The sequence below is a fragment of the Lynx rufus genome, unplaced genomic scaffold (assembly GCF_022079265.1).
Source record: "Lynx rufus isolate CCGP_SWC_20201006 ecotype Redwood Valley unplaced genomic scaffold, mLynRuf1.p SCAF_11, whole genome shotgun sequence".
NCBI lineage: Eukaryota > Metazoa > Chordata > Mammalia > Carnivora > Felidae > Lynx > Lynx rufus.
This window is the reverse complement of record NW_025814825.1, coordinates 52,010,091-52,037,427: the sequence shown is the minus strand read 5'-3', so window position 1 is coordinate 52,037,427 and position 27,337 is coordinate 52,010,091. Positions and strand designations below refer to the sequence as shown.

At 46.5% G+C, this 27,337-nt stretch overlaps 1 protein-coding gene across 4 annotated transcripts in view; it reads right to left on the bottom strand.

Annotated features, from left to right (window-relative positions):
• Positions 1-765: 765 nt before the first annotated feature.
• Positions 766-27,337, bottom strand: part of CASP7 (caspase 7) — a 30,854-nt gene continuing 4,282 nt past the window's right edge. For 3 of the 4 annotated variants that reach the window (XM_047073473.1, XM_047073475.1, XM_047073474.1), the window contains exons 2-7: positions 26,488-26,597; positions 8,329-8,465; positions 7,533-7,661; positions 6,345-6,520; positions 5,858-5,987; positions 766-2,379 (exon numbers count right to left, since the gene is read on the bottom strand). In XM_047073473.1, coding sequence (XP_046929429.1) covers positions 2,156-2,379; positions 5,858-5,987; positions 6,345-6,520; positions 7,533-7,661; positions 8,329-8,465; positions 26,488-26,597 — 906 coding nt within the window. In that variant the 3' untranslated portion in view covers positions 766-2,155. Of the gene's footprint in view, positions 2,380-2,489; positions 2,814-5,857; positions 5,988-6,344; positions 6,521-7,532; positions 7,662-8,328; positions 8,466-26,487; positions 26,598-27,337 lie in introns of all 4 variants that reach the window. The other variant, XR_006960937.1, reaches the window with a different exon arrangement.

Sequence of the window (27,337 nt, the reverse complement as noted above, 5' to 3'; positions counted from 1 at the left end):
TGACTGAGCACATAACCAACTTGGAACAGGATTTCGGATCTTGATAAGCATAGTGTCTGCCCAATGAAGTATTCAAGGATGAAGGCTCTTTCTTAACAGCCATTTACACCGCGCGCATCTAAAGGACATGAAGGAATGTTCATTATTTGTGACCTTAATACCTATGATCGCTCAGAGAATTTTGTAAAAAGCCCCAAACTCTGACATTTGGGATCTTTAAGCGAGCTTACAAGGTTAAGTAACTAGAGTGCTATAATTTTTACTTCCAATCACAATGCACTTAGGCACATTTATTTCCATGAGAGGCTCCTTAAATAGGACGGTCTATTTTCCAAAGAACACACAGCTGGTGAATTCTGAGAAAGATAGGATGAATGCTTGTTGATTCTTGATTCATGATCTACACTTAAATTTCGTACATTTGGTATACTTTAGATGGCAGGAAACCAGAGACAAATCTAATAAACTGGCCCTAAAGTTAATGTTCTTATTGATATAGAAAATACTTCTACTCCATCTGATTTTGTTGCCAAATTAATAAATGGTAGCCCACTGCAACCAGGTTTCTAAGCTAATTAACCTTTTACATGAAGATTCTGAGCTTCCTAAGTGATGATTTACTTACTGTTCTATTGGTGTTCCAGCGTCAAAAGAAACATGAATTATATTATGTGTTGAGGTCAAGTCAGTGAGGTCAATTCGTATCCTGTTTTCCCATTTTTCCACTGCCATAAAAAACTTTAGAAGGAAAGCAAACTGAGCAGGTTAGGAATTAAGCAACCACATTTTAATCAATAAATATGAACATCTGTGTGTTAACCAGTTATTAGGCAGAATAAAATAGTAACTTATCAAGAATTCAAAAAGTAACCTTGTAAACAAAGTGCGAGAATCTTTGCCATAAACGTTGCCCACATAATAGAATTAGAGGTAACAAGAAATTTACTCAGAATGAGGCTTGGAATAATCTAACAAGTTCCAGGTATATGCTAAAGCTAAAAAAAGATTATTTTGCACAGAGTGGGCAATACGTAGATTATCTGACAACGCAATGAATAAATGATTGAATGGAGGAATTGCTGAACATCAGGTAATATAATGACTTCTATTCACATTATGGGCCATTCTGATATCCATTTCTTGTTCCTCCCTGCCTCACTAGGCTTTGCTGTGCTCTGTACTGCATGAAATCACATTTCCAAGGGCCCTTGCCAGCTGGCTTCCAGGTAATGCTGGTAGGGTAGGGTGCCAGGGGGAGACTCAGGGCAGGAGAGATGAAGCTGGGGTATTTTTCCACATCTGACTCGGCTGGTATTGCCCCATCTCAGGCAGGGACTTTGTCTGTGCCATGGCTCCAACCCCCACTATCCCTGGGTGATCCCAGCTCTCACCAGGCAGCTCCCACCATGCCCATGTGGCCAGTTCCTGTGGGCTACCCCAGCTTCTGGATTAAGGGAACCACACCTTTTCATAGCCCTCGGTGGTACCAGATTCCTTTTATTTGGCTTCTTTTTGATTATCTTTGTAAGTCAATCTCCTCTATTAAAACCGCTCTATTGAAACACCTAGTATGGCTTCTGTTTTCTGATACGTATTAGATTCATTGATTTTTTTTCCCTCTCCTTTAACTTCTCTGGGAATTTTTGCGTGAGAATCTGCCCTAAGCCAATGAAAAATCACTCAAATCACACTCAATACCCACTTTCTGCAATACAGGTGAACACACACTGCTTTTTCTCAAGCACTGGAACGCTCTTTGCCAGGTGCAAATAGGACTCTGTCTGCCGTGTCACCACTGATCATGGTGGGCACAGCCGAGAGTCATCTGCAGAGGTCCTTTTTGTTGTATGTACTAAATGAGACAACAAGGAGAAAAGTACAAACAGAAAATTAGTCTTAAGAAGAAATTACGAAGTCATCAAATGGATAACATTGTAAAAAAAAAACACAAAAAAAACCTCTCCCAAAACATAGGTACATAAGACAGCACCAGAAAAGTTTCTTTCCTGTTGAATCAACAAGTGTTCCTGAAATTAAAATCCTTTGGAATTTCTTGGTATTTCAAGAGCATTAAAAAAAAAAAAAAAAAAAAAAAGACTCATGAACAAATGATCCGTAGCTTTTCGGCTAGAATGCATCCCTGGGATGGTTATTTTCAGAAGTAGAGTTCCTTGGTGAGCATAGAGACCACACATGGGATCTGCTTCTTCTCGTGGAAGTAGGGGTCATCAGACTGGGACTCAAAGTGCCTGGCCACCCTGTTGTTCACCCTGGTGAGGATATGCAGGATCTCCAGGCTCTTGCCATGCTCGTTCAGGATGGAGCACAGGGCCTGCACAAACCAGGACCCGCTGCCCGGGTTCCTCCATGAGTAATAGCCTTCAACAAGACAGAAAGGAGATGATCAGATCGGCTGGCCTGGCCGCACCACCAAGAATGAGCTCTTGGTGTACGGGGCCTCCACACCTGCTTTTCTGAAATTATCTTACTCTTCTCTGCGTGCAAGTCCCCGGTGAGAATTATGCTCGTGTGCCCAGAGAGCACACATCGTAGGTTTAGAAGGCTGTGTAAAGATGCTCAACGCAAGGCCTGGTGTTCCTGCGTGGATGCGTATCAAATACCCAAGTGCTCAAAGGAAATGCCGGAGAAGCACTTTGTTAACTCTGGAACTCCTCGCTGTCCTCTGGGGGCAGAGCTACTTTCCAATCCAAGCCTCACAAGAGAGGAATTTGCAGGAGATTTCAGAGAATTTTGAGATGTGTTCCTGCTGTTGGAGGGACCCAGAACCGGAGCCAAGCTCCTCATGGAGAAATCTGAAAGTAAGAGGTGGCTGAATGACCAACTGCCTTATGGGTAGAGCCCAGAGAGCCTGCAGCTCTGGGAAGGCCACCATCACAAGGGCAAGGGGTGTGCTTCTCATGGACCAAATATGGTCTGTGGCTGAGAGAGTCTGGCTCTCAGTCTTCCCTGGGTCCTGTCCAACACGATTTTTTGGAGGGACAAGGAGACCTCAGCAGGAAGAGGCTGGACAAGTGCCCTGGAGGATGCCCAGAAGAGGAGGAAGGAATCACGACGCACAGCGAGGAACGGAGACACAAACCCAAAGCCAAGGAGGTGTAGGGTCCAGGAAACCCAGCAGTTCAGGAAAGTGCCCAAGGAGAAAGCACCCAGCCTTTAGCATTTCACTGGTTCAGAGCGCAAGAAGCCGGTGACTATGGGACCCGGAGTTTACCTTAACTCACCTCCCTCCCATCTTTGGCTCTGGGAGAACCTAAAAAGGATCTGGCAAATGGGGGAGGAGGTGAGTAAGGGGAAGGATCAAGGCCCCCTTAGCACCTTAGACCTATAGCGGGGCTGATCTGGGATCAGAAGAAATGGAAAGCCAAATTAGGTTCGGAGTTTTAATTGTTATTTCGGTCTGGACGTTCTGGTTACAGTGCTGTGACTGCCTGTGACTTGAAAAGTGACAATACCGTCTAATATCTTAACATGAGCTGTAAAGCCGTGGACCTGCTGATGCCTCCATACAGGGGCAAGGGAATCTTCCCCTCACTTACCCTCATTCCCTCCGGTTTAAAAGGACAGCATGCAACAAAATAAAGTCACCCTTGGCTTCCATGATGAGCTGTGATTTGTGCCCCTAGTCCTAAGCGGTCTCACCAGTTGAATGAGACCATTATAATTTATGGCAATCGCTTATTGAATAAATGTACAATAAGCAGAAATAACCTTTTTCTGTGACATGATCGAGGCACTTAGAATTCTTCCCGCGGCGCACTGGTAACCACCAGTGCAAGGATTTAAGCCCAATGGTGTTAGTAGTACCAGAACACAATTCACTTTCAGAGGGGCTCACGGAACGCATCTCGTTCAATACAATGAACTAGTGAGGCTGGTCATGGACAGTCACCTCCATTTCAGTACTGCCCCTGCACTCATGTCCTTTAACCCCTGACCTACATGGTCTTCCAGGGAGCCAGTCTCACCCTGTGACTCTCCTACCTGAAATAGTTCCATTGCACTTCGTTATCAGGGTGAAGTTCAGGCCGCTTAGGATAGCACACAGGACTCCCCACGGTGGGGCCCCCCTGTTTACCTATCCAGGTTTAATCCGTGCTGTGCCTTGTCACATCCTGTGCTATAGACGGTGTCCCCCAAAACTCAAATGTTGAACCCAGCCCCTAATGGGACTAGATGTGGAGACAGGGCCTTTCTGAAGGTAATTAATGTTAAGTGAGGCCATGAGGGTGGAGCCCCAATCCCAAAGAACTAGTGTCCTGATCAGAAGAGACCCTCTCCCTCCACCATCTCTCTGCCATGTGGGTGGGGACAGAGCTAGAAGTAGACGGTTACCAGCCAAGAAGCAGGCCCTCACTAGAAACCAAAATGGCGGGCACCCGGGTCTTGGATTTCCTAGCCTCAAGAACGGCGAGAGATATACTTCTGCCTTGAGTCTGTGGCATTTTGTTGCAGCAGCCCACAGGCTAACACACCCTGTGGTCCAGCCTTTTGAGTTTTGCCTCTGACCCCTTGGCACTCAGTTTGGCAAGCCACCTTTCCCTTCCCCTGCTGTCTGATTTTTCATGACTCGGTTACGGTGGCGTTTTATGAACGCTTCTCTCACCTGCCTCCCTGGAGTTCACCCTTCTTCCCCTACTTCTGCCAGACCTTGCTCAGAACACCAACAGCTCTACCTTGGGTTTGTTCACCCAGACCGATGACCCCGTGCCACTGCCTCCCTCTCAAGAGCAGGAAGACCAAACTGTTTTTTTTTTCATGTGATCCTTAAAACGTGTGAAGCTGTCATTCTCACGAAACCTCATCTGTAGATCCTGCCAGAGCTGTTTTTCCAAACACACCTATTTACTGTAACCAACCAATACCTCTGTAGCAAGCCAGCACTTGACCGAACTACTACCCCACAGGGCATTTCTAAGTGATAGGTTTTACTAAAGCACAGGAAGGAATTCGACTGAACTAAGGCAGACAAGGAGCTTGGGAAATGGGTAGGCTTGCTCACTCCTGGCATTTTCTGGTGCCTGTTTCCGGGTCACAATGTCAAGAATCCCGGTCTGAGCTACTGCTATAGCTTTATACCAAAATCTCTCTGGGATCTTGAGCATATCATTTCAGCTCACCCCAGCTCAATTTTTTTTTAGTCTGTAAAATGAAGACAGGAACACCTTTCCTAACCACCTACCCAATTATTAGGAGGATGATAAGAGGTAAGAGACACTCTGTAAGACATTCTGTAAGGTGTAAGTGCTACAGAAGTGTTTGCTCTTACTATTACCAATAATAGTAGTGATACTTAAATGGAAGGGCTGAGCTTCCTTGGAGAGAACGCAAACACATCCCCGTGGCAGGCAGAACAATGGCCCCCGGAGACGTCCACGCCCTAGCCCTGGAACCCATGGACGGGGTACGTGACTTGGCAGAAGGGACTCTGCAGATGTGATCACAGTTACAGAAGTAAGGGGGGAGCGCATCCTGGGTTACTCCTAATCCCAGGAGTCCTGAGAAGAGGAGAACCTGCCCCAGCTGTGGTCAGAGAGAGGGACAGGTTCACAGAAGAGTCACAGAGATGTGAGATCGCTGGCTTTGAAGCTGGAGGAAGAGGAGCACAAGGCAGGGAACCCAAACATGCTGGAAAAAGCAAGGACACGGATTTCCCCCCTGGAGCCTCCAGAAGGAATGTGGCCCTGCCATCCCATTTCGGAATTCTGACCTCCAGAAGCGGAAGACAATCCACTTGTATATCGGAAGCTACTGCGTTTTAGGGAATTTAGCACTGCAGCAAGAGGAAAGGGATACAGCCCCAGGCCTGCGTGTTGATGGAGTGGCATGGTCTGGATACCTGGGACTGTAGAATAGGCGAAGAGAAAGTCGGCTTCAACGGGGATCTTGTATCGGGGATTGGCATCTGTGTCATTGATAGGCCCCGAGTCAGCCTGGACCCCGTCATCGAGCTCTGTCCCCCGGCAAGCCTAAGTAACAAAGCAGAGATCACTCCATGGAGTCGGGAACAGGCACGCGTGTGCTTTTCACTGCTGCGTCCCGGTGCCGAGGGCTACGCGTGGCGGGTTCGGCAAGAATTTGATCAATAAATAAGTGAACAAAGCCTGTGTCGAATTAGTAAGCCAGAGCCAATGAAAATCTTGCAGTGTCTTAAAGAAACCCTCACAATCCGTGGTCTGATGCAAATACAGATGCGAAGCATTTAGAGGTAGAAGACCAAAACCCCAGTCTGCAAACCCCGACCGAAACAGCACGTACGTTTGTAAAAGTGATCCGACCCAAGTCACTCTGTAATCCTTTCCCGTTTTCGACAGTATGGGGGTTACCTGAATGAAGAAGAGTTTGGGTTTCTCTAGAAGAGTTTTGCATCTGTCCCCCCGAAAATGGGCTGTCAAGTCCTTTATCGCTGTCACGCCGTCTGTTCCATAAATTAAATTTTCTTCTCCGTGGCTTAGTAAGATGCAGGCGAAACAAGCCGAATTTCTGTGGTCCTCTTCAGAGGCTGCAAGCAAGCCATTGGAAGATTGAAAGGTTAAGACGTAAGTCTGGCGGGACCTCAAAAGGGTCCTCCTTCCCAGCCTGGCAGCGACCGCTGTCAGGACAGGTATTCAGGGGCAGGAGCACCCCTCCAGAGAGAAGGAAGACCAGTGGAGAGAAGCGAGAGGCACGGAGAACTCTAGAATCCTCACTCAGTCTGAAACCAAGATGGCGCTGCCTCCTGAGGATGTGCGCCCCAAGTGTGGGAGGGGGTTCAGGCAGCTGCCGGGAGGCAGCACACTGGGGTGCTGAAGGGCATGGCCCTACTGCTTGTTAGGTCTGTGACACCAGGCAAGTTACTTAACCATTTTGTGCCTTGGTTTCCTTATCTGTAAAATCTGTTTTAAAAAGAAGGTACTTCCTGGGGTGCTTGGGTGGCTCAGTTGGTTGAGCGTCTGACTTTTGATTTCGGCTTAGGTCATGGTCTCACAGTTTGAGATCCAGCCTTGGGCTTTGGGTTGACAGGGTGAGCCTGCTTGGGATTCTCTCTCTCTCCCTCTCTCTCTCTCTCTCTCTCTCTCTCTCTCTCTGCCCCTCTCCTGCTCATGTGCACATTTGCTTGCTCACTCTCTCTCTCTCTCTCAAAAGAAATACAGAAGCTTCAAAAAAAAAAAAAAACACTTCTGAAATATATGGGGATTAGAGAAGAGTTTACGTTTCAACTCCATTCTGGACAGAATGATACAGACTTGTTCCTTCCCTACGAATTAACTCTTTGAAATTGGAACTGTTCTGTAGATCCCAAACCTATCATTTGCTGTCCTATGAGCAGATTTCATCTTTTTAGGGAGAGATCTAAGTTTCCTGAAAGACCCCCGCCTAGCCTGCAGACAGGAATGGAGTAGTCCAGACGAAGGAAAGGCTGCCCAGGCTGAAATCCCTCTGTCCTGCAAAGGCGGCCCCCCATCTCCGAGCCCACTGGCGTGCTGCCCCCCCTGGGAACAGGAAGGAGACGGAGGGAGGGAGTAGGCACGCACCTTGTTTCAGCAGATCTTGCATTTTGGCACAAGAGCAGTCATTGTAGACGACCACGTCAAAACCCAGGTTTCTGAAGCACTTGAAAAGAGCCTCGGCATCTTTGTCTGTTCCGTTTCGGACGCCCATGCCTGTGGGAATCAAGCCCACGATGAGCAATCCCGGGCCGAGAACTGCCTGCGAGCATCGCCCTGTCAGGACTAAGTGCAGCTTTGCTGGCTCTTGTGTAAATGCTCAGGAGCAACTCGGGGCGCGTGGGTGGCTCAGTCTGTTGGGCGTCCGACTGCGGCTCAGGTCGCGAACTCGCAGTTCACAAGTTTGAGCCCCTGCGTCGGGCTCTGTGCTGACAGCTCGGAGCCTGGAGACTGTTTCAGATTCTATGTCTCCCTCTCTCTCTCTGTCCCTCCCCCGACTTGCACTCTTTCTGTCTTTCAGAAATAAACATTAATTTTTTTTTTAACGTGGAATTGATATATGAAGCAAACTTAAAGGAGAGGGTTACTCAGCTCACCCACCGAAGGTGAGCCTCATCATGGCAACTCCAGTTGGTGCCAAAAGGCTCCCCTTGACTCTTAGCCCTTTGGTCCCAGTCTTGCATCAGATAATGCACATGGTGGGACCTTCGATTCCAAAGCTTCCGGCGTCCTCACATCCCTTCCCCCCGGACACGTAAATAGCACTGCATGGGGGGCTGTGTGCCATAGCAGATGGGCACTGCCTTTCTCCAATCAAAGTCTGATACAAGTTGAAGACAATGGAACGGAACAGGAGAGGTTAGCCTACGCCCACAACACTTACCTGTCTTTTTGTCGAAGTTCTTGTTGTTTATTATGATGCATTTGCCCACCTTCTCAAAGTTCATGTTATACTGATATGCAGGCACTCGGTCCTGGGTGGTCGTGACTGATCTTCCCGAGCCATTTTTCTTCTTCTTACTGGGGAAATATAAAGGCAGTCAGAGGCTATGGAAGACATTTGGATGGGAATGGCCTCTGGATTCTATTATTAGCAGGGAAGGGGTGCCCAAGAAAGCTGCGGTATCTGTGAAGAAAAGGCCCGAGGGGGGCAGATGGTTTTGTTTAATTGTCATATTTAAAACGAACGGGATCTCCTGCCTTGTTTCGCTACATGCCAGAGAGATGCAAATTAAAACCACAGTGTGATACCGGGACACTCTCACCAGGATGGCTTACCACGTGCTGGTGACCGTGTTTCGCACCTGGCGTTGTCATACATTGCTGTGGGAACCTACTTTGGACTTGCGTGGTGGAAAACTCGTAGAATCTACCAAAACTGAACTTAAAACACATCCTATGACAGAGCAATTCCACTCCTGGGGCTATCGCCCAAAGTAGAGTAAATATGTTTGCAAAAAAGGAAAGATCTACACATGTGCACAGGGCTACTGTCTAGCAATAGCCCCAAGCAGGAAATTATCCGTATGTCCAATTACAGTGCAGTGAATAAACTGAATATGCATATAATGAAATCCTACAGAACAATGAGAATGAACCAACCGTGACAACAAGAAGCCACATAAACAAATCTCGCAAATATAATACTGGATGAAAGAACCCACATACAGAAAACGCTAATACCTAATAGTAGAAGCAGTTACGTGAAAAGGTGGACAAAAGGAGCAGCAACTTAAAAAAGCAAGTTGGGGCCCCTGGGTGGCTCAGTCGGTTAAATGCTGACCCTTGATTTTGGCTCAGGCTCACAGTTTGTGAGTTCAAGCCCCACGCTGGGCTCTGCACTGACAGTACAGAGCCTGATTGGGATTCTCTCTCTCTCTCTCTCTCTCTCTTTCTCTCTCTCTTCCCCTCTCCTGCTCATGCTCTCTCTCTCTCTCAAAAATAAATAAACTTTAAAGAAGAAAAAAGAAAAAAAGAAAGTAGTCCCCTTCCAATCTCCAAACACTGACCATCCAGCTTTCCAGAAGTCTGGCACATGGGCACTGAGGCTGAACATGAAGCATCATTGAGAGAACACAGAAAAAAAGGTCAAATGTGGGTGGAAAGCAGCTGTGCCAGTCATCCACAGGAATATAGGCTCCGCAATAGAAGAGATCTTTTTTTTTTAATCTGTTCTGAAAAATTGCTGCGTCCCCAGTCCCGGGAACAATGCCTGGCATATAAGTTATTCGTTAATAAATATTTTTTGGAGGGGCACCTGGGTGGCTCAGTCGGTTAAGCGTCCGACTTCGGCTCAGTTCATGATCTCACGGCTTGTGGGTTTGAGCCCCACGTCGGTCTCTGTGCTGACAGCTCAGAGCCTGGAGCCTGCTTCTGATTTTGTGTCTCCTTCTTTCTCTGCCCCTCCCCTGCTCATGCTCTGTCTCTCTCACTCTCAAAAATAGTAAATGTTAAAAAAAAATAAAAAATAAATATATATTTTTAAAAACTACACACCAATATCCCTTATAATTATAGATGCAAAAACTCTCAAAAACTATTAGCAAGTCAAATCTGTAGGATTATTGACCATCCCCGAGTGTGATCGATCCCAGGAATTCAAGGTTAGTTTAATATCCAAAAATCGATGAATGTAATCCATCATATCAATAAAGGACAAAACCATATAATCAACTCCATTGATGCAGAAAAAGGAATTGACAAAATACGGCACCCTATTATGACAAAAATGCTACATAAACTAGGATTACAATAGCACTAATCCAACTGGAAAAGGACATCTATGAAAAACTCCCAGCTAATACCATACTTAATGATGAGAGACTGAACGCTTTCCCCCTAAAGTCAAAAACAGGTCAGATATGTCCATTCTGGCCACTTCTGTTAAATACTGCAGGAGAGGTTCTGGTCAGGGCAATTAGGTTGAAAAGAAGTCTTCTGTGAATGAATGTATCAAGTCCTATCCCCTCATTTTACAGATAAGGAAACAGGTCCACAGAGAGGCAGGGGTTGTTCAAGGTCAGCCAGGCAGTGATGAGCACAGTGAGACCAACACGTCGGCCTCAGGTGACGGTCAGCATCCCACGTTGGTGTTTCAGAGTCCCACGCCCTGGCCTATCTGTTAGAAGACTCATCCACCACTGTCGCAAAACTGTCATCAAAAGTTGTTAGGAGTAAAGTGAAAATAAAAACTCAGCTTGGTACCTGACAAATGCAGGCCCAAGGGTATTTCCCCCCCGCCCCCAGGCTTCACTGAATCTCACTGTTGTAGTTTCTCAGAGTCTCTGGAAGGACATGGCCTTTGCCGTCGCCCCTCTTACCTGGGTCCAGATTACAGAGTAGCTCTCTATGTCGAATCTCCAGACAGCTGATTGCTGTTTTTCAACCGCTACACCACTTTATCCTCCACTTTTAATAAGGCCAACTTTCTTCCGTGATTTCGTCTGATTTTTCAGAGAAAAACGTCCTCGATCTGTTCTACCATCTCTAGATTCTTCCTCCCTACTTTTTCTGTCTAGTCTAGAGGGGTGATGTCAGTTCTTCTCCACATTTCTTTCCCCAGGGAGGCAGCCCAAACCAGCACTGGACTGAGACTCAGAATCTGCCCAAGGGAACCCTTCACAGAGCACCGAGCCCCCTTCCTGGCAAACAGCCTTCGGTGACCGTCACAGAATGAGATGGCCGACTTGATGGGCAGCAAATACTCTTGTGGAGTCTTCTTCCCCTCCCGGGCCTCCATAAAAGCTCAGAGGAGACGAATACCAGCAAAGTGAGCTTCTGTGGTGTTCAAGGGCATGCCATGTATGGGAGCGTAGGACTTACTTCTGAATTCCCTGTCAATGACCCACCTGACAGTGTCCTCTGTGCATGAGGCAGATTATCTGCACACAGTCCTTCATATGCACACAAAGTCTTTGGTCTTCAATTGATGCCTCTGAAGTTGGGGGAGGTGGCTTCATTATGGCCATTCCATAGGTACTGATAACAACTAACATTTGTCAGGGCTTACTATGGGCCAGGACCTTGTTAAAATTCTCCCTGCATTTTCTCATTTCCTCCTGACAGGTCTTTAGCTAATTTAAGGCCACTCAAAGACCCGAAATAAGACCAGCATAAAGTCTAGCAGGCTGGAGGAGCTCTAAGAGATAAGACTCTACTTCAATATCTGCTATATGAGTCATCCTAAAACAAACTGTACAAGAACATCCAAGTAATAAATGTGCTGTGTTTTTTTTTTTTTTAAAGCTGTCATTAGCCCATCCCCAATGATGAGCAAAACAAAAGATGCCAGTGAGCATCTTTTATAAGAAAAACAGGCTTGGTTGTAAGTTACATGAAAAAAAAAAAAAAAAAAGGACTCCGCTTTTATCAGAATAGGATTTGGAAAATAAATTTTTAAAAAAAAATTTTTTTTTTTCAACGTTTATTTATTTTTGGGACAGAGAGAGACAGAGCATGAACGGGGGAGGGGCAGAGAGAGAGGGAGACACAGAATCGGAAACAGGCTCCAGGCTCTGAGCCATCAGCCCAGAGCCTGACGCGGGGCTCGAACTCACGGACCGCGAGATCATGACCTGGCTGAAGTCGGACGTTTAACCGACTGCACCACCCAGGCGCCCCTGGAAAATAAATTTTTAAAAAAAGGAACACAAAAGGGGAATAATGATAGATACACTTTAAAGAAATTTCCATGGTTATGAAAAGTACCTTAAAATTGAATATGAGATGTGAGTCTTATCCCTGGTAAATATTTCAAAAGGGAGGGGATTCCCTTACCTCACCGGCCCCTAACTTGAACTCTCAGAGTATCTGCTTCCTCTTTGTGGATTTGAGTCCGTTGTTTATTTTTCCTTCTAACCCCAAATAGCTTTTTGTTAAACCCAGGTCTTTCCAGATCCCAAACGTGTATTAGAGAGCAATCAATTCTACTCCATTGACTTCATCTTCTTAAGAGGCACCGGCCTTGGGAAAATTCCATCTGCAGCTTAACTTGTGGGGAAGCAACCCCTGTGCCCCTGTGACCGGGTTAAAGCATGTAACTGGACAGACAAAAGGACGAAAGGGCTGTCAAGATGGACAGAGCACCAGGACAAAAAAAAAAAAAAAAATGTGGCCCGAAGCCCACAGCAGAATAGATACATTCTGCTAGAATCAGAGTCCAAGAGCTCAGAGTCCCTCACTGACTAGCCTCGAGGCTTCCCAGCACCCTCTCCTGGGGATTAGCGCCCTTTCTGTCCCATTCTCGCTTCAAAGACTCCAGGGAGAGCAAGGCCTTCACTTCCATGTTTCCCATTCTGCCTGCAAGGCTGCTGCAGAGATATTAAGGACAGCCTCACATTTGGGAAGAGAAATGACTTCTGAGAGGCGACTCTTTTAGGATAGCCCCTAGCTGCTGCATGTTTACCCACACAGGACAGTTATTTCACTGCAGCACTTCTCTTGTGCGTGACCCCTAAGGCTATCTGGAGACACTCGTGGCCTGGCGGGTTTTCTTCCCTTTCCCCCACCCCCGCCGCGGCTCTTATTTCCAACTGTGGACCTTCACAGCGTGCCTCGGTGAAAAGACCTGGCTGGAAGACACAAATGTGTCCGGTCGGCCCCTCCCATAATGACCTGCAGACAGGTACAAAGATCCAGTTCAGTCTCTACTTCCTGGACGAACCGCGAAGGGCAGGGTGTTTAATCAAAATAACACGGTACCGCAGGGAAGAATGAGGAAGTTCTCTGTGTCCCTACGTGGGATCATTTCCAAGGCGGAGGTTAAGTATGAAAGAAAACAGAGGGACAAAACGACGGCAATGGTACACCACCCTTTGGGGGAAGACGAGGGGAAAATCTACGTTTACATGCGATTGTACCTGCATAAAGACTCTTGAAGGGTGACATAATGGGTAAACTCATTAATTCCAGGGCTGGGCTGCCTGGCTCTGAAACCTGGCTCTACTACAGAGCCGAGAGATCAGCAAGTTGCTTAACCCCTCTGTGATTCCTCGTTTGTAAAAAGAACAAAATTACCACATCTGCCTCCCAGCTTATAAACAAGCTGATATTCAAAAAGCGCTCAGAACAGCTTATGGCCTGCAGAAAATAGTACCTAAATGTTATTATTACTAATGGTAGTTGTATATCACGAAGAGTGGTTACCTGTGGAATAGGGGCCCTGGGGCAAGGGCAGCATGAAGGAGGAAGGATTTGACTGTATATCTTTTTTAGTACATGTGACTGAATTAATTATTCAAAAGGTTACAATAAAAATGATTTAGTAGCGGGGCGCCTGGGTGGCTCAGTCGGTTAAGCGTCCGACTTCGGCTCAGGTCCTGATCTCAACAGTTTGTGAGTTTGAACCCCGCGTCGGGCTCTGGGCTGATGGCTCAGAGCCTGGAGCCTGCTTCGGATTCTGTGTCTCCTTCTCTCTCTGCCCCTCCCCCAACTTGTGCTCTGTCTCTCTCTGTCTCTCGAAAATAAATAAATGTAAAAAAAAAAAAAATTAAAAAAAAAATGATTCAGTAGTTAAAAATCACCTGCTGCAAACAGATTCCGTTACTTGGCTTATGTTGAAGATTACTGGATTCAGACTTTTTTTGTGCTACTTGTTAAAGAGACACCGTGTTTCTGTTTTTCACTGTGATCTTACACGTGATTTTCTTCCTTAGCCTTTTGAGCTTTTTCCTCCTCTCCGTGTCAATAACCGTGCTGGTAATAAACACAGTTCTAAGAAGGACCATTCTGGAACGCTCACTGCCTTGTATACGTTACCTCATGTGCTCTTGACGACCACTCTGTCAGGTGCTGGCCCCATGACATTAGCTTGCCTGAGAACACAAAGCCACACAGGGGTAGAGAGCCCAGATTCACTCACAGGTCCAACACGAAGTTTCCTATTCTCACATTTCTTGTCTCTATTAACATCCAGATTCCCGGGGCCTCAAGCTTAGACCTAGAGGATCAGAGCTGGACCTGGGTGTCTTCATGGAGCCGCTCGCCTCTGACATGTGAGGGCCTCAGCACTAGCCTGTCTGCCTGCTGCCTGGGCTCCCCGGACCCTCAGCTCTCACTGCGGTCCCCAGGGCCAGCTCACCCTCCGCTCTCAGACACCACTCTCCACGTGGGCACGGCCTTTGGGACCCTCGGTTCTTGGCCAGAAACTCAGACCAGATACACCTCGGGAAGCACGGCCTGGGGAAGGTGCCAATCGGCAGCAGCGAGACCGTATTTAGGGTCCAGCTTTCCGTGAAAACTGCGAGGTCTCCTAGGGGTGACAGTCAAGTGAAATGTTACACTGCTGTTACTTGGACAACGCAACTGAGACGCTTCCAGGAAATGCCACTGTGTGTGCAACGCCACCTTTGCTCTTCCTCGTTGGCACGGTGTTCGGCGGGTCCCCTGCGTGGCCTTGGTGGCGCAGTAACTCAGAGTCAGGGGAGGGAAGCTTTGCCATCCCGGTGCCAATAGCTCTTAAAGAGTTACTGTCTGTTTGGAAATCAATTGCTAGAGCCAGGCAGACCGTCAGATAAACAACTGCTATCAGACAGAAGCAGGCGATTCAAGGGCTCCAAAGAGACTGTGCTAATTAATTAGCCACCGCAGAGAGATGGTAACGGTCCACAGCTCAGCGGGGCCAGGTTCTCCCAGGGGTGGGGAACGAGAAGGCTGCTAAGAAGCTTTCAAAGACCCAGATTAGAAACTTCTTTTTTCTTTTTCTTTTTTTCTTTCTTTCTTTCTTTCTTTCTTTCTTTCTTTCTTTCTTTCTCTCCCTTTCTTTCTTTCTTTCTTTCTTTCTTTCTTTCTTTCTTTCTTTCTTTCTTTCACATTTATCAGATTGGAAACTTCTTCAGCTGGTGATCCTCCCCCAGAGATAAGATCTTCTGAAAGTGGATATTCTTGTTTTCCTGGGTTGATAGGACTTTTCTGCAGAAGAGCCTAGAGCACGGAATTGCTGTGGCACAGAGACCCCAGGACCAGATCATTGGAAAACCAGTCTTTGTCCTGAATCTGACAAACCGCGCCAACGGGGGAGGAGGAACCACTCCAGACATTCCCTAAGTCACCAGGAACAAGCATCACTAATATCACTGAATAGTGTTTTATGCTTTACAAAGCCTGTTCAACATCATTATCCCATTTATTCTGCAAAGTATAGATGAGAGGCAGGGAAAGACACAGTAAATAAAAACTGGCCACAGTATTTAAGTCAGATTCTACCACTTTCCAAACTACCTGCGCCCCCGCCCTCCCCACCGCACCCCTTCTCCTCTGCCTTCGCTAATTCTCTGCTGATAAACCTAGCTTTTATCCTGACCTTTTTCACTTTCTGAAGACTTTGGCCAAGATTACTATGCTGAGAAGAAACACAGGATTCTTGCTCACAAGTGCAAGGCTCATGACAAACCAGAACAGTGAATTAAAAGTTCTAAATCCTCTTAAAAGCTCCTGGGTTTCACAATTGGCCACAGATTAAAAAAATAAATAAATCTGGCCATGAAATCACTGCTCTTAGGGCCAAACAAGATTGCAATAACTACCATAACCTGGCAGAACTTAGCAACTGTTCAAAAGTGTGCACTAAAATGCAATGGGCAGTCAATCGAATACCAATGCTTCCTAACCGTCTTTTATTTTTTCTTGGTATTGCATTTCCTCACCAGTATGAGCAAGTACCATTATCTTCTCTTCCCAGACACATTCCGAGAGGCTCAAATCTCTGCTAAGAACACAGACAATGCCAGCATTGATTATCAGGAAGAAACTAGATTATCCTAACTTCTTCGGTTAGGGACCTGTTTTTTGGAACCTCAAATTCTGCAGTGCGAGGGCAACTCAGTCATTTCAACAAAGTCAAGAGGCACAAAATCACAAACAAGCCCTGATGGTTATTTATACAAAAAAGACATCCTTGAAGAGCCTATAGCAACCTGTACCAGAAACCACTGTAGGACAAAAATACTCTGCCTACTTTGCGAAGAAGTAAAAAAACCTCAGTAAGGGCACAATGAACTTTTACAATCCACTCTGGGCGTGAGTATAATTTTCCCCATCACCGGAGTGGATAAATACAGGTTTTATCCTCGTCCAGATCCCCTAGGCTGCTCGAGATGTGAATTATACCTTTCTATATTTGGAAGGGAATAGAAGCACGCAAACCTGCTACTGTTTATTTTCTAAAGCGTCTCCATGAATAGGATCCCCAGAAGCTCTATCTGTTTGCAGACATTCATCAGCAGGAAAGTAAACACACCACCAGGCACACATTTCCCCAGGGCTGTTCCATTCGGAACTAGGGCTCTGGTTTTCGTAGCTGCTTTGTCTAAATATTTTTGGGATGATTCATTCATGGTTTCAACATTTTAACAGCGGGTATCCCCGACAGTCCTGACATACCAAGGCACAGAGCAAGGCAGAGAGGAAAGGAAAGACTGAAGGCGGTACCTCGTGTCTCCATCCGAAAGGACCCCCCTGTGCATCAGAACTAGGCTTCGCCCGGCAACTCTGGGCAGCGGGTTTCCTTCTTCTCTGTAATAATAAAAACTCAACATGCTCGGGGCTCAGCAGGGGACAGGAGACTGGCACAGCCCGCCTGGCCCTGAAGGCCCGTGACTGAATCAGCAGTGAACCGCACACTGGAGTTTTCCATAGGACCATTCACGCTGGGGCTGGGAAAGTCACACTGGCCTCCCCCTTCTCTGCTGACCGGCAGAAATGCCCAGGCTCCACACGGCTGCATTCTCCCCACCCCGGGACAGCTCCCTAGAGAAAAAGTGACTTTCTAGGAGCATGGGATCTGAAGTGGGGGGGAAACAATACCCCAAACTTCCACAAAGATGCAGCCAGCGGCACCATTTTTAAGAGTGAAAACATGGAAACGGGAATGGCTAAGCAAGAGACTGAGATTCAGTCGAATAAAATACCACACGGCTATTTAAAGTGATGAGCGTGCAGATGTGGGCAACCCAACAAAGTGCCAAGCTACAGGAGGTGGCAAAATTATATGTAAGTAAATGAACCAAAATCGGAGGGGAGTTTGTGGTGAATCAGAGTCCAAGTGCTTGAGGTTATTTTTCGCCTTATAAAAGCACGCAAGGCATTCGTACAAATAATAAAAGACTACAGAGGCAAGCCAAAGACCTTAATTGTCAAATGAGGCATATAAATCATTTTTCAATCGTCTTGAACAAAGTGAATGATCCAGGAGTTACTACCCTTCCCCATCTCACCCCTCCAAATGCAAGGAGGAAAGTGTGAACACGTAAAAACGACACCCTTATTAAGCAAACTGCTCACAATGATGCTTTTCTCAATTTCCTGGTTCAAGGTCGCGGTCAGTGAAAGGTGTGTCACTGACAGAGCAGAGGTGTAACACCTGATATCCTGGGCAAACCGAACCCTCGGTCACGCTCAGGTCTGTGAGCAGAGAGAAATCCGGCTCCACACATTCTGTTCTGGAACCCAGATTTGCAAACATACGCTTACTTTGGGGAACAAAGTCCATTTAAAATAGGCTATGGAGGGAAAGATTCCTTCCCCTTCTCACATCACTTGCCTCCTCCCCTGGAAAACAAAGCAGAGAGACCTCTGACAATAAAAATTGATAAAAGAATTTAAAAAAAAATGCAGGAGGGAGATAAAGGACAGAATTCTCTTGAAACAGCCTCAAACTGCTGTCTGTATGATGGCGGGGGACTCTAGAATTTAGAACAGCTAACAGGACTCAGTCCTCTCTCTCTTTTTTCTTAATGCTTATTTATGTTGAGAAAGAAAGAGAGAGGCAGAGAGAGAGGGAGAGAGAGAATCCCATGCAGGTTCCGTGCTGTCAGTGCAGAACCCGAGGTGGGGCTCGATCTCACAAACCGTGAGATCGTGACCTAAGCAGAAATCAAGAGTCGGATGCTTAACCCGCTGAGCCACCCAGGTGCCCCGGCCCTCATTCTTCCTCATCTGTGGAGCAACAGACAAACCCACTGTTACACATGCGTGCCAGACAGAACACCCTGAGCCCCAGCAAGCTCGGGGTTTGAACAGGCAAGGCCACACTGCACAACTCTTACTTGTGACCGCGTGTTCCCCCGAGAAACAACAGGTCTTAAGTTTCATAGTACTTTTCTGCACCTAGGCTTAATTCTGCACAGTGTTTTAACATTTTTATTACTATGAAAACCTGATCATTTACTTCCCTTCTTCACTTTTTTCTTTTAACCATACAGCTAGCTCATGATTTCCCTTCTAGAAGAGCAATAACCTAGAATAACTGGAGCTATTCTGCATGTGGGGGAAGCTTCAAAGTCTCTGGATCCCGTCACCATGCTTTAGAGGTGTGGTTCTCTGCTCCTGAAACGGGCACTTGACCCTCTATCAGAACGCCCATCGCTAGCCCTGCTGGAACTCTGGCCAAGCCCTCAGCTGAAGCAGGGCAGAAAGGGAGCAATTTCCACGAAGAATTAAATTTGCTGACCCACTTGGGTAGAAGAAAAAACCCGCTCTGCTGGTGGATTAACGTGGCTGACCAGCTCAACGCCAATGCAGTTGTGACTGGCACTTGATGTATGGGGTGAATCGCTGGACCCCAAGTTAGACCCAGGTCTTGGTGCTGGTCTTGCTGGGTGACTATGGGTAAAGTACTTTACCTCTCTGATCTTCACCGTCCTTGACTGTTATGGGAGGGAGCTGGATAAATCACATTTTTAAGGCGTCTTCCAGTTTGAACGTTACGGTTCTATGATTTCTTCCCTGTCAGGAATCATGTACAGTTTCTTCCTCATCAGGCAGTTCAGTAAGCTGACAGTTACTGTATTCAATTCTCATAAGCAATCCAGTGGACAGGTATTCATATACCTATTATGCAGAGGCAGAAACTGAGGTTCAAAGAGGTCAAAGGACTTGCTGGTACCTCAACTAGTGATTGGGAGGCAAGGCCAGAACCAGAACCTGGGATGTCCACCTCCACACCTCCATTGTTGCCATTCTAAAGTCATCACTGCTTCAAGATTTATTACAGCATTAAATCGTTAGTACGGTCTACGTACAAATTTCGGAGACAGGCATCCAGTATTCTGTAGTATGAATTCGAAGACTTCCTGTATTGAAAAGTAAACTCCCTGGGTATATTTTACCATTCTCTTTCTTTTAGGGGGCCCAGACCTGGCCTCTCTTAATCAGTGGGTGTGATCGAATGGCTTTTGCTTAACATATTCTTTGGAATGAGTTAAGGTCTGTTATCTTTGTTCTGTTCTTTAATTCCAAAGCATTGCTTCTTCTGAAACACCCTCCCCTCCAAATGAAAAGACAGGCCACCAGGATCTTTCTTATAATTATGCAAATAACACACATTTTTTACAGGGATCTATTTACATATAACACTTAACTGGTGGAGAAACCCAAGTTGCAATGCAGGAAAAAGAATTATAACCCTGTGGCATCCATTAAATACACTCGAAGAGCACACAGGGCAGAGCACGAAGATGATATGGAAGACAAAGTCCATGGGATCTGAACCAGCGTCTCAAAAACAGGGGATTTATCAAGTTTCAAAAATGAGGCTTTTCTCCTGCCCCCTTCACCTGGTAAATGGAAAGATAAGCAAACCTCTTTGCAGGGACACAAAGGCTCCACCAGGGCCCGGGGGAAATCTGAGTGCATGAAATCTGTTTGCTGCTTTGTCTTTTATTTCCCTTAATGCTGACCTTGAGCAGAACTAAGCCTCTGATTTCAGAGCTGAGGTATGCCTGCGAGAGGACATGTGTGAGGCTGCTGGGTGGGGCCTGGTCTCGTACCCTCGATGGCTCCCGGTGTGGTGCCACCAGGCTGTGGGCCTCCACTCACTTTCTAAGAATCTGTGTGCTTTGTAGCTTGGCCTGACCATCACTGTCGCTGGGGCTCTTCCTGGGCCCTGATAACTCAACTTCCAACTCCTCTGGCTCTCCCTCCTCCTCCCATAGTTCCTAATATACTACAATTCAGCAATTAGCTATTCTCAGCCATTAGCCATTTTCTGTAGCCATGCCTAGACATTCTAGAAGAACCTGAGTTTACATTCAGGGCAGGGACCACACTGCTAACACGGATGGCCGGTAACCTGTGCCAGGTGCTTGGGTTACCTTTACTTCAAGAAGAATCCCTCTATAAGTTCGCAGATGACTTTAGGCCTTGTTCCTTAAACAATGGCTCAAAATGAATGCAGGCTGTGCATATACCAATTTCTCCTTTTTTCTTTTTACTTCTACTAATTTTAACTAATTAAAACACTTTTACTAATTTTAAGTTAATATCTTACATGTCTTTCCTTCGCGGTTTCCTATGTTTTCCAACTGTTCTTCAATAATCGGGAAATAAGAAAACATTTTAATGCATTCTTGTTTTTCAAAAAAAAAAAAATTAAGTTAAAGAGCAGTTGGGTTTACTCAGGGTCCAATGGAATGGAAATAAAACGAGGCTGTGGCGCCATCTAGTGACAGTGAGGCGAAAAAGCCAAGACAAGTCTGAGAGCTTGGAACTACCTGGGGCCACTGGGTCCTCCCAAGCTTTGGGGGGAAAAAGGAGACTTGTTTCCCAGAATCCTTGAGGTCTCCGGGGGAGGGCACATGTCCTCAATTAGAGAGGGGCAAGAGGTGCCACCTGATAGCAATTCTGACGCCCCAAGAAAGGAGCTGGGGACAGGACAGTCTGCATAGGGTGCCCACCATCAGCTGGGGGGAGCACTCCAGCGCAGTGGTTGATGCACCCACACGTCGGACCTGTGGCATACTTAGCGTCCCTCACTCCGTGGAGGTGGACCGTTTGCTCTGCCATTTTCAGGTCACCCCAATGAATTAAATTCAGCAGAATAAACAACTCCCGTTTAGAATCTTAAGTAACAGAAGTGAAAGTAGACGGTGTTGACCAGTCAGGTGTGACAGTGGACACCTGCTCTTTGCGGCAAATCCGACTGTCTGGAGTTGCACTTAGGGTCTGGTCCCATCACATGCCAAGTCCCTGGCACCACCCAAATCCGTCCTGCGCTCTCGGGCAGCAGGGCCAAGGCAGCAGAAATGTTCAGGGAAGCAATGGAAGGTGGCAAACACCGGTTTTTCTGTTAGAAATAATGGATTTCGTCATCCCTTTCCTAGCCAGACAGTTCAGGGGTCACTATATGACTTCAGCCATTCCCTGGGGTCCAGGTGCCACTTTCCTCCTCGCCTCTCCCCTCTTCAGCCCTTCAACCCTCTTGGTCACAAAGTCTGGCACATCTGGGGCCAAAGGCGAAGACTCCACCTGTCGTATTCGGCTGGCGTTTCGCTCCCATTCTCGCCCAGAGAATTTGCAACAGCACCCCCTTCAGGCCCTGCCCCGCACTGCAGCTCTGCTGCTCCGGCACTTTTTTTTTTTTTTTTTTTTTTTTGGTAGGTATGGTTGATCAAGTCACTCTACTTAAACTTTTCCATGACTTCCTTGTTCTTTAGGATTCCAAATCCTTAATATGACTGACAGACAAACCCTTCTAAAGTCCGGCCCCTGCCCATTTACTTTAATTCAAATATTTGATTGGAAAATGGAATTGAATTCAAATATTTTGCAAGGATAATTGTTTATTTTGATAAATGAAGCTTGATGTCAACATCAGCCATGCTATAAAAAGGTAGCGAACTAGAATACAGAAAATTACCTGAGCTTACTGACCTTTCCAAAGGACTTAAGGGGGTAAAAACCCCAATACCACAGACCATGTCTCTTCCGTAAAATGATGCATCTTAAGGCAGAGGTGTTCAAACAGGGCACTCAAAGACCTTCCAAGGGGTGCAGACATAGGATATTTTAAGGGAATTCATGATCAGATCCTCAACTTGCATGTGTATTTTTCCGAAAACTGGTTTGCCTGAGATCCTGCCTCCCCTGTTTCCCATCTCCCACCAAGTAAAAGAAGAGCAGAATTCTCATCCACCCTAATTCTTAGATGGTGTCAAAACCTCCACATCATCTAATAGACAACTCAAATATAAGTATCTGTGGGTCTCCTTGAATCAGGCACTGTAATGGGCTATTTACACAAGAGTCTAATAAGGGTGAAGGATGGCATTAGAAATAGGGCTGTTTGGGGCCACCCTGGGCTGTTCAAAATTCAATGATGTGTTTACAAAATATACTGAATAAAAATAACTATAGAATGGAAAGGGAACGTTGTGGCTCTTAAATAATGACTTTGCCTTTTTCACTTCCTGATTATTTCCAAAGACACTATCACTTTTGAGCTAGAGTTCTGTGACAGCAAAGCAAATAAACACTGAGAGAAGTGAACACAGCATCCGGCTTTCTTTGAGCCCTTTCCTTCCTCTTTCCTTCCCTCCCTCCCCACCCTACATCTATCCATCCAACCTTCCTTTCTTCCATTCATCTATCCATCCATCCATCCATCCATCCATCCATCCATCCGTGAATCCATCCTCTAAGAATTAGAAACAAGACGGTTGTCACAGGGATGCCTTATAACACATTTGCTGAACTGGAAATGGTATCAGACCTTTATTGGTTGAAAGCAAATCTGGTGTGGCAGATTAGTTTGACAAGAAGGACTGGCTTTGTCAACTAAAATATACAGCAGACATTTTACGTAAGTGAATGAGCTACATTCGCAGCTCTAAGGTCTTAACCATGAAATATTTCAGAAAGCAGACAGTTTAAAAGCTTTTTATCCAAAAAAAAAAAAAAGGATACTGACAAATGTTTATCATCGCTACTTTAATTATCTTATCTCTGTTGGGAATATTTTGGGTTAAACAATTTGCCTCCAACTAAAGAGGAACAGGTTTAATTAACAGTTTTTTGAGAAGTTTTGGGAAAGCCTTTTGAGCATACTTCCCATTAACGGAAAAAAAATCAATGTTTCTAAGGGCAGAATAACCCTTTTGTAAGTCAAGTAATTTGTAATTATTTTCGATACAATTGAAGGACCTAATTGATTTGTCATTCTTTGGCACAGAACTTAGAAGGAATTCAAAGAATTAAGTGACATTATTATCACAAAACTGTTGCCATCCCACGTACTTATTCATGGTTTCCTAGCGCTTCTACCTCTAAAAACGACAAACAGGCAAAAGAGGGGATAACTGAACGCTTCCTTATTCTGGCAATGGCTCTCATTTATCCACGTATGCATAAGCTAGCTTTTGAAAAGCCCGCTTTCCCATTATAAGTTGCAATTTAAATGCAATTTCTATTGAATAATTATCTTGATGAAAAATGATTTAATAGTGCTAATGACTTACCAACATTTGTTTGGATCAACTGTGAATTAATAAGAGTCAAGACAGTAACTTAGTCTCGGAGAAATTTTCAGTAACTTAACACAGCAGAAATTTCTTGTAATACTCATGATACCTGGAAAAATGTCTTAAAATTTATGCATACATAGGGGGGCATGGGTGGCTCGGTCGGTTAAGTGTCCAACTTTGACTTGGGTCATGATCTCACGGTGTGTGAGTTCGAGCCCCGGGTCGGGCTCTGTGCTGACAGCTCAGAGCCTGCTGCAGATTCTGGGTCTCCCTCTCACTCTGCCCCTCCCCCACTTGCACTCTGTCTCTCTCTTTCTCTCAAAAAAAAAAAAACTTTTTAAAAATTTTGAAAACCTTTATGCATATGCATTGATGCACACCTTTAGGTTACAGAGATGCACCATGGGGAGATCATTCAAGCAACTAAATCTATGACAGCAGAATAAAATACTGTGGGGGGAAATAAAGCGAAAAAACAAGAGTTCCGGGAAAAAAGAAACAACAAAAATTCCAGCTGTTAAAGACAGCTTGCTCGTGTACATTTTTAAGGGAGAAACGTGGTTACAAAAGTACTGTGGATTCAGAGTCCACTGAATACATTTAAAGAAGTGATTTTCAAATGTCAGTATTTACAACATACTGCTGGGTTTCATAATTTCTGGGAAGTATACCACAAGGCTCTACTAAGACTTCCGAAATGATAATTACACAGTTCCTGTTTCTCTGTCACCGAGAGGCAACCTGCTTAACCCAAAGACTCAGAGACCTGGGAAAACTGAAATATTCTCACGTCCTTTGCACCTATTTGCCAAGAAATTTATAGGTCACCTTAAAATATGTGTGTGCAGATAGGGGCGCCTGGGTGGCTCAGTCGGCTGAGCGTCCGACTTCAGCTCAGGTCATGATCTCACAGTTCGCGGGTTCGAGCCCCACGTCAGGCTCTGTGCTGCCAGCTCGGAGCCTGGAGCCTGCTTCGGATTCTGTGTCTCCTTCTCTCTCTGCCCCCCCGCCCCCCGCTCACTCTTTGTCTCACTCTGTTTCTCAAAAATAAATAAATGTAAAAAACAAACAACAACACCAAAAAAAAGTATGTGTGTGCATGTGTCATTTTAGAACGTTATTTTGCAGCTCCGTTGACGAAACATTTGCTGGCCACTGTTCTAAAGGGCTCGTACTGGATCAATTGACCTTATGGCTTTCGAAAGTTCTCAGGAGTTGCAGCTGCATGTTCTGCTCATTTCATGGGGTATCCTTGACCCTAAATGCCCACCAAGGCCAAAGGAACGCAGGTCCAGGATGTGGAGGTCTTCTCACTTTTCCGAGTCCTGTCCGGGATGGTGTGACCCAAGGGTTTCTCTGGGATTGTTTGGAGGGAGCCAGGCTGCCCCTCATCACCAGCTCTTCCCCTCCTGAGCACTGCTTGGGAGCACTCCCTAACCTCAACTTTGATCTCTGTCACCGTCCCTCCCAGGTGGGGCTCGGCTTAGGAGACGCCGAAAAGTCTGATGCTTCTGACCCACAGTGCCCTCCGGCTTCTTGCGAGGAAGCCCTGTTGCCTGCCGCCCCATGGCCAAGGGTGAGGGGAGGTGAGGGGCCCCTCCGGGTCCCTGCATTCCTACTTTTAAATGGAGAGCACAGGAGAGCTGTTGGGTGGTGGTGGTACCATGTACGTTCTCATCTCAGGTCCACCATTCACTTTTTTTTAATTTAAAAAAATGTTTATTTATTTATTTATTTTTTTTTTTTCAACGTTTATTTATTTTTGGGACAGAGAGAGACAGAGCATGAACAGGGGAGGGGCAGAGAGAGAGGGAGACACAGAATCAGAAACAGGCTCCAGGCTCTGAGCCATCAGCCCAGAGCCTGACGCGGGGCTTGAACTCACGGACCGCGAGATCGTGACCTGGCTGAAGTCGGACGCTTAACCGACTGCGCCACCCAGGCGCCCCTATTTATTTATTTTTGAGAGAGAGCGAGAGAGAAAGAGAGAGAGAGAGAATCCCATGTGGGCTCTGCACTGTCAGCACAGAGCCCCAACGCGGGGCTTGAGCTCACAAACCATGAGATTACAACCTGAGCCGGAATCCAGAGTCAGATGCTTAACCAACAGAGCCACCCAGGCGCCCCTCTGACATTTATTAACTGTCATCAAAGAGGCAAGCTGGTAAACGTCTGTGTGCCTCAGTTTCCCTGCCTATGAAATGGTGATAGCGATAGAACTATCTCCGGGGATTAGGAGGACGGCGTGCCATACTGAGCTAGCACACGAAAACGCAATAAATTAAGTTGTTGTTATTATTATTATTAAATGCCAAGATCTGGAATTTTAGAAGCGGACTCAGGAAACGACAAGGTGAGAATCAGCAGACGGCATGCTTCCTTCAATGGAGGGCTACCCTAAAACCTCCTGTCCCATGCCCCTGGATTCTGCCTGGCAGCCAAACCTGGTCCCAAAGGGCAGAAGCAACCCAGGCTCTGCCCCGAAGGAGGCTGCCTGCAAATCACCTCTGATGCGGACAGCCCCTCCCTCCTGGGCAGGTGCCGCCCAGATGCACAGCCGCGGAGCCGGAGGACCCCCCCCCCCCGCCAGTTTGGTTTCCCCCACCTCTGGGCTTGCCCCCAGAGACAGGAAGTGCACACCGGAACCCTAATGTTGTCACACACAGCTGTCAGGGTTCTGTGCAAATCTTCCACGCGCAGCACGGACCTCCTGCCCTGAATGTCCCTCTCCCCACGCGTGTGTGGAGATGGCTGAGGCATGGCAGGCTGGAGGGGCCCGGGGCCCCTCTTCAGCCCAGGAAACGTACCTGAAGAGTGATGGCACAAAGGAAGACCGGTCTGGCTTAGCATCAACTGCATCTCTGCTTGCTGAGTCCCCAGTTGCCTGCTCCACACCACAGCCCTGATCGTCTGCCATCTGGAAGGAAGACAAAAAACCAGAACCTTGGTATCTAGCGCATCACTGGCCTCATGATCCTTTTAAGCAGCACTCATTAGATGACACAGGTTTTTTTTTGCTAACATTTTTCTTTAATTTTATTTATTTAGTTCGAGAGATACAGAGAGAGCGTGAGCCAGGGAGGGGCAGAGAGAGAGAGAGAGGAAATCCCAAGCAGGCTCTCCACTGTCGGCACAGACGGAGCCCAAGGCAGGGCTCGAACTCACAAAACGGTGGGATCGTGACCTGAGCCAAGATCAAGAGTCAGAGGCTTAACCAAATGAGCCACCCAGGCGCCCCTAGGTGTTGCGGTTTTTGATTAAGCCTGGAGATGAGCAGTTTTGCATGTTTAGGCTCCAGGGCTCCTGCACCAACCATTCATTTAAATGCTCCAGTGCCAACTCTATTTGAGGCACTGTTCCAGAGAGGGGGGAGGCAGCAGCAAAGAGAACAAAAGCTGTGCCCTCAGGGAGCTTCTAATCTGGCGTCCCTGATTTTGTTAAAGGATCCCCCAGTAAGAGAAGCTGTGGAAGGTCTGTAACAGGAAACTCCCCCTTCATTCCTGACAGGTGACAAGGTGCTCAAGCTTTGCCTGGCATCGCTTGAACCCCGTTCGAAAACATTAGCAACCTGCAAAAAGCAAACGCTCTCTGTGTCAGACGGTTTTCGGCGGGTTCTACCAAAATAGATAGATTTCCATCGTATCATTTTCCTCTTCC